The following is an 11,983-nucleotide window of genomic DNA, read 5'->3' on the forward strand; positions in this document are numbered from 1 at the left end:
TCTCTCTGTATTGTGCACGAAATGCGCCCTGAGCAGCGAAGTACATGAATGGTGTTTGTGACAAATCACTCACTCCTCATCACTTTGCCACTCGGGTGCGCTTCGTGGAAGTGCACCTTACGAAGAGATGAATGTCACCACATCTAGCAGTGATATCAGATTACATCCAGTGTGCGACATACAAGTACATGTGGTTTTTGTATGAATGTTTGCTGTATTCTCTGTGGCTATATGCAAGTGAAAATGTAGCAGAAAACACCACAAGTAGGGTACACAAATCACAGACAGTCAAATACATCGCCAAGGCATCCTTATCATCTCTCCACCTTTGTGGCAAGAGATGAGAAGAGCACCCTCTATGGCTGATCTTTCAGTCTAGGTACAAATAGACAGAGATGTAGTGTTGGTAAACAGCCGTACTCTCAACAGAGTAGCAAGTTTATTGACATTCATAAATGACAATTTATGTTAATTATATCTTCATACAACTTATTCAATGCATGCCTAGCTTCCACATGAAGGACTTGGTGACAGTTGTGATGAAAAAAACCATCCATGCCTACAATTCTGTGAAATATACAAGTAAATGATAGGAACACATAGAAGTGACAAGTACACACACCTTGGCTACATTACAATATATTACATTTACTATGTTTGACCTTGTGTCACTCCCTGTTTAAGTTTAATAGGAAGAATACTAGCAAATAACAGACACGTGATTGACGAGTTTCCTTGTTCTTAGTGAGGATGGTAGATGTAACATACGATTTATGTCTATGAAGGGCATTGTCAGATACAAGACATATATGTGATACCTACGGCTTTGTAGCTTAAGGTGCCTGTCATAAAAAGAATTATTGGGTCTGGCAAGAATATTCAGGAGGGGGAAGGGGTGATCAGGAGGGGGAGGGGTGCTGGGATCGACAGTGGGAATGTTGTACACACGGGTAAATATTGTAAAAGGTGAGATGAAATTACACAAATGCATGATTCTATCGAAGTGCAACCAATACAAGGTAAAATAATCAACATGGATGCAGTCTGTTTGCTCTGAAAGAGACAAGATTTACTCCACATGAAGGTGAATGTGTCACCATAGCCAGCATGGTATTTGTACAGGTATATATACTTGTGTTCCTTTGCAATTACCTGTACATTGTATATCAGAATAACCCCCTCCGCTAGTAATCAAAGTGTTTGATATCATGAAATGTACACAATTTGTGTTCATTAGAACTTAGTAATCACAGTGTCTGATATCATGAAATTTACACAATACAGTGTTCAGAATCACTGAACCCCCAGTAATCACAGTGAAATGTACACAATGCAGTATTCATTAGAACTCAGTAATCAGAGTGTGTCTGATATCATGAAATGTACATAAGTAGTGTTCACTGGACCCCAGTAATCAGTGTCTGATATCATGAATTGTATACAGTTCATGTTCATTGGAAACCCCCCCCCCCCCCCATCCATCCACCCACCCAGTAACCACTAGCATACAATGAGTAGTAATACAGTACATTCTTACTTGACAGCATTTGCATATCTTACTTCCCTTTACACTACACTTGAATTATATTTCTTTAAATTTCTGAACTTTGCTTGATTTTGAGAATTTCTCCATTGGAAATTGCATAATTTTATTTAGAGAAATATGTAAATGTGTGAGGGGAAAAAAGTAGACAGTTTTAAAGAATATTTACAATTATAAAGATCTGAAAAATAACATCTAATTTGAGGTGAAATAATTTGTGAAAAACAACACACACACTCTCTACAACTGACTCAGTTTATTCACGATTCTAGCCAAAAATGTGGCTTAGGAATTTGTTGGGGCTCTAAGTCTTGCAAAAGGTGTTACTGAGGTATTTTCGGGAGCATTTATATTCCTATTGCGTGTCCTGCATTATGTAGTATGTACATGCTGAAATATATTGAACCACATTTGAGGCACACATGTAGATAACTGTTCACATCAATTCAACAACATAAACATCATGGGTGAGGACCCAATACAGGGTTCGTACACTTAAAGCAAAACAAAATTCCAGGACTTTCCAGGGTTTTTTCGTCAGTTTTCCAGGGGTATTCATATTGATTTTGGCCATTTTCCAGGGGTGTTGACACTAAAGTATATGTTTTGAATGACATCTAATTGTCTGATGTGGACGAGAAAAATCAACAACAGTTCCCATATGTCACAAAACATTTTAAAGACAATCGACACTATGCAAGATATTGGTTTCAAAACCACGTTTACACGCTAAGATTAACGGAGAAACCTCTGTCCTAACCCCCTAAGTAGCCGCTTCGTCAAGCTGGTGCATTGATCGTGTAAGATTGAGTCGCAGCATTCGTCAGTCTAATTCAGACATATCCAGAAAAATAAATCAAAAACTAAAGTTTGTCCTCGTTATTGTATGGTTTGATGTTACTAGATTTATAGGCCACCTAAAATATTTTTTTCTTCAAAATTTTGAATAAAAATGTCATTTACGTAATGAAATTTCGAGCTATGAATAACTGAATACATTCATCGCTTGCGTCGCGATGTTTATGTACGGATGCCATGAGTTGCGGAACATCGCGATTTCAACTCAACTTGACCATTGACGAACGTTACTGTACCGACAACATAAAACAGTAGTTTATTCTTTTAGAACATGTAACACAAATACCCATTTATCGACGAAATAAAAGTCACACACGTACTTCCACAACCCGGAAATTCAACTGCACTTCCCTAGGCCCTAGCCCTAGCTTGTACTAGTCGACGCTCGTGCGCCGAACTTGTAACAATTTCTAATCGAGGTTGATACTCGCTACAGTGTTACGATCGCGATAATCTTGTTAACAGACCTACTGTACATGTTACCCCGGCCGGGACTGTTACAATATCATGTCCCTGAAATGACGACTGGGAGATGTATGGAGTACAACTTGATATATGCAAGATCGAAAGAAACACTGCGGCACCCATTCAACTAATAGGCACGGTCTGTGGGGCAAAGTGTCTCGTGGAACGATCGCTTGACTGTCTGGGTTCAATCGGCGTGAATTTTGATTCACCACCGTGGCGAAAGACATTGAAAATATTTTCGCGATTTCACATTTACGAGATTCAGAATCATATGAATGGGTGGCTCGAGCACAGACATGACGATCGTCAATATTAATCGATCGATTGAACATGATCATTTTCCAGGGTTTTCCAGGGGTAGGGCGCATTTTTCCAGGGTTTTCCAGGGCTTTCCAGGGAGGGTTTGAAATTCCAGGGTTTTCCAGGGTTTTCCAGGACCGTGCGAACCCTGCAATATGATTTTTTGTCACGTTTCTACTATGTCATCGTGCAGAGCACATAGACTACTAAACATTGTATTTAGACTACCAAATTAGCAGTAGTCCAAGGCACATAGATGACACTGTATCTTGACTACCAAATTTATAGTGTGGTAATCTGTTAGACCAATGAAAATTAATGGAAAATTGTAGCTGAAACAACCAAAAAATGTGTTTGCCTTGCTCTGGAATCATATTTTGTATTAGTTCCAAACTAAGAGTGTAAATTTTTTACCTAGCATATTTCAGCCAAATCCTTCAGCTCTCTTTAGCTATTACTGTGTTCAATTCAATGACTTCAGCTTGTAACTATAATGGTTTGTTTGGCTAAATCTGACAAATAAGAGTAGTCAAATTAAAGTTGAGCCCAATCATGAAATGTGTACAGCTACACATACACATTTACCTATAGGTGATGTGTACTTCAATATACTTCAGTATGAACAGCATACAAGGTAATTCACTACATACATATAAAACAAAACTGCCCATAAATACCTCCAGTTACAGCTAATGCAATTCCAACATATACATGTACTCTGTCCATCTAGGAGAAGAAAAGGACAGATTTTCACAAGGGCTTGTCAATGTGCAGCATACAATTCTATTTGGCAAGCCGAATGTACTACAAAAGTTCTCCATTGTAGTGGGACCTAGTTGAGTCTGTAATTTTTACCAACAGTACATACAGCAACTCAGACTGCTAAATGAAAACTTGGGACTAATTTATACAGATCCAAACTCTTCCATCCATTTCTGATATTTCTCCAAATCTTCGTTACTGACTGACTTGGACACTTTCTTCATTGCTTCCTGGAAATCAGCCATGTTGGTAGGTAAGTCGAGTTCGTCCTTAGGAATATTACGGATTTGATCTGGTCTAAGGCCTTGTATACGACGTCGCATTGCCATCATAGAGGCATCTCTGTTTTTACAAAATTGGAAAAAAAAAGATATTTCAGATATAATCCCATTATTTGTCAATTTCCATATAATTAAGTTGATTGGCAAGAACAAAGTTTTCAGTGCATGACACCATCTGTCATTTCCGCATCTGCAAGACTGCCCCCATGCAGAAAAAGAATTAAATCTTTTGTTTTTATTCATACTTGCCCAAGCAAGCCAAGCAACAATACAAGTGAATTCTTTTGTTTTTATTCCACCTAAAGCCAACTGTACATGTACCTGCAGACATTGGTGATATCAGCACCAGAATATCCTTCTAAGTGTTCGGCTATCGAGCTCAGTATGACATCATCTGCAATTTGGACTTCCTTCAGGTTGATTTTAAGAAGCTGTTCTCTGCCATCAGCTGTTTGTAAACATACAGAGAAAATAAACACTAAACATATGAATCTCTACAACAATTAGATAGACAAAAATCAAATTTTGAACTTTTTGGGGGGCTGATGTCATTGTGAGTCAGACCCTCGACAGAGTTCAATGGATTGGAAAGCAAACTATATATACACACCACTTGTTTCATAGTAATTAACAATACAGCCAATAGAATTTATCGTTTTATTGTAGTCCAACGAAGCAGAAAATCTGTTTGGAAGGTATCACTTTGTAAACCCCCCCCCCCTTTTTTTTTGGCTTCAACACACATTGCTATTGTCATATTAAATCATATTAATAAAGCAAAATTAACCAGAAATTATGAAAAATGACTCAATATGAATTCGGGAAGGATGAATAGGAATAAGCCTAACAACTAGATAATAATGATACATATCATAACACATCATACAGCCTTCAGTGATTGGTTTAGATTATGTTATGTGGTATTTATTAGTGACCCACAGTGACCTTAATTTGCATAGAGTAGGTACTATTATTGTTTTCGTCCCTAGGGCACTATTACACACTAGAATGAGAGTCCTATTGGTGATTTGCTTTGACTATGGAGAGACTTTGTGCCTAAGAATATGATGTGTTATATAAACAAATCACCTGGCTTTATTCAGGCACTAGTAGATGTTATATTACCCCTTGTACTGTTATGTAGTAAGTATTTCTCTCAGTTACAGCCTTGGGAAATAATTGCTAAATAACAACCCTCAGGGTTATAGGCGTCTACTGGTGCTATCATAGCCAGGCAGTGTTACATAAAATGCCTGGCTGCCATGATTATAGCGTTGTAATTATTACCCCTAGCACAGACCTGTATCTTCTAAGTTCTATATATATTTATCAGAAATTCAACTTTTTTCTACTTCCCCTTCATTCACTATATATGACCCAACCCAAAAGAATAACACAACACTTACCCGACGGGAGAGGAATATAAATTCTTTTTTCTAGACGTCTTCTTAAAGCTTCATCAATATCCCATGGGAAGTTTGTTGCTGCTAGAACCATAACTTGTTGAGTACTATCTTCTTGACCAGTGGCTCCTGTTACACCTATCAATCAAACATGTCATACAAATGATGAGTTCAATGGCCTTTAATAAAATATATATTAGATTTTGTTCTCCAAATACTTTTCTTTGTTCAGCCAAGGAAAATATGAGTGACCCAAGGGGTCTTTGTCACTGCGTCATTAGACTCATGGTGACAACCCTTTAGGTCACGAGTATTTTCTGGCTGAATGAAGAAAAATATTGGAGAATAACATAATTATACCAGCGCCAGTAATATCACAAAAAAATCAGGGAAAGTAATGGCAATTTTGAAAGCTTTGGCTCATATTTCGAACACAGCAGAACCAGTGATGTAGACATGCATTGTCATGACATACAGGTAGATGAGTGTTGTCATGATGTAGAACGACCAGAGAAAATATTCCATATGTTTTGTTCGGCTTGGCTCATGCATGCTATAATACCCATGGAATGATTAAATTTTTCAGAGCTCTCAGAGTTATTTTAGATAGATCTCATTGACTGTACTTCATGGACTACCCTATATATATATATAACCCACATTACTATAAATTTGTGTGTTATGTTTTGTTTCTCTGAACTTATGTAAAACATTCCTGTAAATTTGTGTTTTGTTTTGTTTTCTTAACTTAGGCGCCATCAATTACATTCTTTGTTTGCCATCCGTGTGCAGGTACGTTTGTCAGTAGATTTAGTCGGGCCATATTTCATACTACTGTAAATGGAAAGATCGTACAAAATCCTCAGAATGACTACACATATTTCTAAAAAAAAAATAGTTGCTTAAGACAATCGAACTTTGGATTTTGACACTTATATTTCACCGGTGTAGTTGATTTAGTTGTAAACAGAAACTGAATCAACAGCAAAGTGAATTTTACATGACATGCTAGCATTGTGTTTTTTTCTGTGTTTTGTTTTTTCTCTGTCTGCCAGGTACTAGTAGGTTCTGGAGAAATTCAAGGACGGCAAACAAAGTACAAAAATGTATTTGATTAATGAGCCCTATGTAAAGTCCTGTAAATTTGTGTTTTATTTTGTTTTCTGAACTTAGGCAACATTCTAAGACATCCCCCTTGGAACGCAATTATTTATACGTACCATCCATTTGAATAAGAAGTTCTGATTTGACACGTCGACTAGCTTCATGTTCATTTGATGTACCCCTTCTACTGCAGATAGAATCAATCTCATCAATAAATATAGTACTGGGTGCATAAAATCTGGCCTGGAATTACAAACAAACAAATAAACATGTTATGAAAGTAATATCATGGATGTCAATACAAGATAGTAGCCGGCAAAAAAATCAGTAGCTAAAAAAAAAAAACTCCAGCTACTCAGCAATGTTTTGCCTGCTAATTTTTCAGAGATTTGTTTACAAATTCTTTCTTTCAACCAGCTGTGTATTTCCATTGTTGGATAGATTTATGGGTCTTGGTCATATATATATATTTGCCTACTTTTCAAATTATATAAGCTACTTTTAAAATTAAGTACATGCCTGAATATTAGGCAAGTAATATTTTGTCTGTAATGACAATCACTATGCGTTAAGTAAGTTACAAATGGACTGTAAGGCCAACTAAAAAAATTGTTTCTGGTCAGGACATTTTGTCTAAAGTGGCGTGACAAAGCATTTTTTTTTTATTCTGAACAAATCTGTCACTCAGTCTACTATTTATGGCAGTTACTGTTCTTTTTTATTTAGTACTTTAGAACAAGTGTGTATGTGGGACAGGTGTCATTTGCTTGTTCATGATTGGCTCTGCAGTTGTCTTCATTCAAGTAGGGAGGGGTATTTTTGTGTTTCTCCCCTAGATCTGCAGACTGTATGGGCTGGACAAACACACATAAAAAAAAGACCAATGCGAGAGTATTTAAGTGATGCATGTGCTGACCAGAAACAATTCTTTTTTTTTTTTGGCCTAACTGTAAACCCGGAAACTTTTCACTAAAGATTTCTTTTTGCTTATTTTTCTGGAAAATACAAACATGGTTGAAAATAAGTAGTGACTAAATACCTTCTTGTACATAAACACAGTGCATCAAACTTCGAAATGTGTAAAACATTAGTTTTTGAGAACTCGTTGAAGACTGTAAAATTATAATATTTTCTTGTGGTGACAATATCTAGGTTTACAGTAAGCTGAGTAATACCAGGTGCAGAAAACCTGGCATAAAATGACAAATTAATTTACATATTATAAAAATAATACGTACTGGGCAGATACCACCTGAGCTACAAAGTGATTAATGAGATAGTACCAAGTACATAAAATCTGACTCCACACACTTGTGAAAACAGAAACACATTTAAAGATTGGTGCAAACATGCAAAAATACACCAGCTACACGCTGTACTATGTGCAAGCTTCATTTTCTTTCCTCATCCATTTCAATAATCAAAACTGAAAACACCATGCTTATAAAACATCACACAGTGAGGAGAAGCATCAATATGTGTACCATCACTCACTTAAAATGCATGATTTGAGGTTTATGAATATTCATATCTTGTACTCAACACTTGCATATAATTTGCATATCAAAATGTGCATACCATAAAGACATTTGATTGGACATGAATATCAGATGACCTCAAGTCTTGTATTCTCACTCACCATTTCAAACAATAGTCTAACAAGTTTCTCTGATTCACCATGGTACTTGGATGTCAGAGAAGCAGAGCTGACATTGAAAAATGTTGTACCACATTCTGTGGCTACGGCTTTCGCAAGCATTGTTTTTCCTGTCCCAGGGGGTCCAACCATTAAAACTCCCTAGTGAAATGGAGAAAAGAAATCGACAAAGTGTTTTGATTACATACCATTTCAAAGAGAAGTCGCATCAATTTTTCTGATTCTCCACGCCATTTGGACGTGAGTGTGGAGGACGTGACGTTGAAGAAAGTTGTACCACACTCGGTTGCAACTGCCTTTGCAAGTAAAGTTTTTCCCGTACCTGGAGGGCCTACCATTAGTACTCCCTAAGAAAGGCAAAAGTCTGCATTGAAATATGCTCAGGTAAGAAGTCGAAATCAGAGCTTTTTCTTTGTTCTTTTCGGGCATTTTTTGAACACTTTTTCTTGGTGGCTGTGGGGTGGTAGTGATGATGGTGTGAATATGCAGCAATTTACCAGGTGAGGCCTCTTGTTCTGATGTAGAAGCAAACTTGTAAGTATACATTTGAAATAGGCAACTACATTGTACACTGTGTAGCTGTCTCAAAAGTTAATCTCATCACTTTCATATAAAATCCATTTATAAGATTTTCTAAAAAAATAGAATTGACCAAGATCAGTGTAACCTGTTGCAAGCCAACCATACTGGTCAGCTTAGAAGAGAACCTTACATATATAATTTCATTTTGAGACTTCTGATTCCAAATTTACACACAAGTATTAATCAAGTCTTCACAAAATGAGTAAACACCAACTTACCTTCCAAGGTCTACGAATGCCTTTAAAGAAATCTGGCATGATGAGGGGTAGAACAACAGCCTCTTCTAACAACCGTTTAGCTTCCCCAAGTCCAGCAATGTCATCCCTTATAAGAAGAACGTACAATTTAGTTTAAAGAGGGAGTAATGTTGTGATGTAGCACAAGAGATCATATGTACTCAAAAAGCTCTGACACTGATTAGGTGGTTACCCTGCAAGCTCCACTGTAAAGGATGACCTAGCCCAAAACAAAATGGGGTAATCCGTGAACAGGGTACATGTGATCAGAGTACATGTCATCAGAGAACATGTCATCAGGGTACATGTCATCAGAGTACATGTCATCAGGGTACATGTCATGTTCTAACCAACTAAGTATGTATGTTGAATTGAAGTGTACTTTATAGATAGTGATATACTGAACAGCATTAGACTTCAGATCATTACATCATTCTAACGTCAGTGAAGAAAGTTGCTTTGGGGTACATTGGTTGATTGCACAAGCACGTGTGCTAATGTTCATCAGTGTTTTACAGTGTTTGGGAGTGGATGTATATACATATGAATGTCTGCATGTGTTGTTTCATCAGTGTGAGTATTTGTGTATGTGAATGTCTGTGGTTGTGTGTATCTGAATATGTATATATTTCACAGTATTTTGTAGGCAAGTATGTCTATTGCTTGTCAGTTTGCATATACTGGCCCCATATGTGTATAATCAGGGTGCTAGGATGTTTTCAACTTCATCAACACATCATTCTTCTTTTGAATGATTCAATTTAAAACATACCAGTGTACGTTGGGATTTCTTTGGACAATATCTCTCTCCAAGTTCTCCACTAAATCTTTATCAAAACCAGCTGGATCAAATTTCTTCTCATCACCTTCAGTTGGTGAACCGCGTTTGTCCTGCAAAAATCAAAAGACATTACAATGTACAATAAGGTAGATGATTTAGAATACAAACAAACCAACACCTACAACTATATGTACGTGAACTACATAGAGATGATTTAGAGTTTTCTGTACATTTATAACGCCGAAACGGTGTAAAAATATGGAACAATTTAAACATAGATGTTAAATACTGTTACTGTTCTTCCGTCGTTGAAATAAAAATGTAAAACTGCTTCTTTTAGGAAACATATAGCTACTTTTCACAGTTGTCGTATTGTTCCAAGTTTTGCCATTGTTTATATCCAATTTATAACTTTGTGTTTGTTTGAATATTTATGAGAGATGTTTTCCACTGAACAATATAGGCACTCAGGGGATTAATGAATATTAAGCGTGCAACTTGAATATATTATTTCTGCTGCCTCCCATGATGCAATAGCCCACAGCAAAGACACCCCTATAAAAGGCACAAGATCAACTTGATGTTTCTCTGAAATCGCAAGTAATTATAAGATCATGAAATACCTCTCCAGAACCCATGTTTTATGAAAATGTCTCTATTTCATGGCATGGTGTTCCCCTTTATATTAAATTTCTGCTTGAAATTGAATGTTCATCACATTTCTGTTATTGTATGTTAGGAGATTGGTCCCCATTTTAATAATTCTTTTTTAAAATTGATTTGAAATTTTTATTACAGTTCACAAGAACAGTAACATTTTAATAATTCTACCTTACCTTATCCCCTTTGCCTCCCTTAGCTCTGTCTCCTCTTCCCCCTCTATCTCTCTCCCCTCTTTTATCCACATTACCATAGGATGGGCCCCCTCTTCCTTGCTCTCTCCTCCCTTGTTGCCGTGCCTGTGGTTTGTGTTCTTGACGGTGAGGTGGGTCTTTACGTCCACCACCTCTGTATTGGGGTGATGGTCTACAAAGGCAACACGATGAAGAATATATACATATAAGTTTTGTTTTGTTAATGGAACAGCAGACCAACGAGTTAATACAGTGGAAGTTTTGCCAGTGACTACAAGTCATCGAGCAAGAGATACTGAAGAAGTAAAACATTCCTTTTATTTGGAAACAGTACTGACGAAAAATTCTTAAAAGTTGCAGACCGCTGCCCTTTAAGGATGGCCATCTCTATATCGTACATTTCAAGTCTATAATTTCATTTTACTGAGTTACTACACAGCAAACATACGATAAACTACTACTTACCTGTGATGTTCAACTGGTGTAGGAGGTGGCCATACATCGGGATCCCTTGCAGGGGGTGGTTCATATTTTGCAGGTGCTGGTTGCCTAGATATGGCACTAGGAACACGTTCGACATTTTCTGACGTAACTTTGAAGGCATTCAGAGTATTTGTCACGTCTTTGACTAATTCATACTCTTGGGCAATTTGCTGTCTTGCCTGAGATAAAAGAGTTTCAAGAATTCTCTGTTAAAAAGTTTCTAATATTTTGGAGGTGAATTTTTTTATCTTTATTTTTTTTTTAATTTTTTTTTTTTTTTACATTTTTTTTTTGTGCTGGGAATTTCTCCCACATATTTTCTGGTATGCAGACATACATGTATACACACAATCACACATATGTGAGGTGAATTTTTTTGCTGTATACAGACACGTACCTATTGTATTCTACTAATTGAAACATACACTATCACATGCTATATTGACAGAACTCAAAACCTGGCATTTCAGAGTAATTATACATAAACAATACAATGGCATAATATATTATACGAATACTAAAACTGTGGCAATGGCACGATATGATTTCAGTGCCATCGAAGGCACATATAAGTATTCTACTCCTTTAGATTGTAAATTAGGGTTTTATGTATCCTACATTGTAAGTATTTTCCTTCAGGCCAAATAACTTTATAAACTCAGCTTGTGCCA

The 11,983-nt window shown here is 36.7% G+C and overlaps 1 protein-coding gene across 2 annotated transcripts in view; it reads right to left on the reverse strand.

The window, feature by feature from the left end:
• Positions 1–412: 412 nt before the first annotated feature.
• The window catches only part of LOC144432582 (katanin p60 ATPase-containing subunit A1-like), a 13,716-nt gene continuing 2,145 nt past the window's right edge, over positions 413–11,983 (reverse strand). The window contains exons 3-11 of one of the 2 annotated variants that reach the window (XM_078120827.1): positions 11,295–11,491; positions 10,812–11,001; positions 9,967–10,085; positions 9,177–9,282; positions 8,359–8,517; positions 6,836–6,962; positions 5,619–5,753; positions 4,534–4,660; positions 413–4,273 (exon numbers count right to left, since the gene is read on the reverse strand). In XM_078120827.1, the coding sequence (XP_077976953.1) occupies positions 4,075–4,273; positions 4,534–4,660; positions 5,619–5,753; positions 6,836–6,962; positions 8,359–8,517; positions 9,177–9,282; positions 9,967–10,085; positions 10,812–11,001; positions 11,295–11,491 (1,359 nt within the window). In that variant the 3' untranslated portion in view covers positions 413–4,074. Of the gene's footprint in view, positions 4,274–4,533; positions 4,661–5,618; positions 5,754–6,835; positions 6,963–8,358; positions 8,518–8,564; positions 8,724–9,176; positions 9,283–9,966; positions 10,086–10,811; positions 11,002–11,294; positions 11,492–11,983 lie in introns of both variants that reach the window. The other variant, XM_078120826.1, reaches the window with a different exon arrangement.

This window comes from Glandiceps talaboti, chromosome 3, assembly GCF_964340395.1.
Source record: "Glandiceps talaboti chromosome 3, keGlaTala1.1, whole genome shotgun sequence".
Classification (NCBI taxonomy): domain Eukaryota; kingdom Metazoa; phylum Hemichordata; class Enteropneusta; family Spengelidae; genus Glandiceps; species Glandiceps talaboti.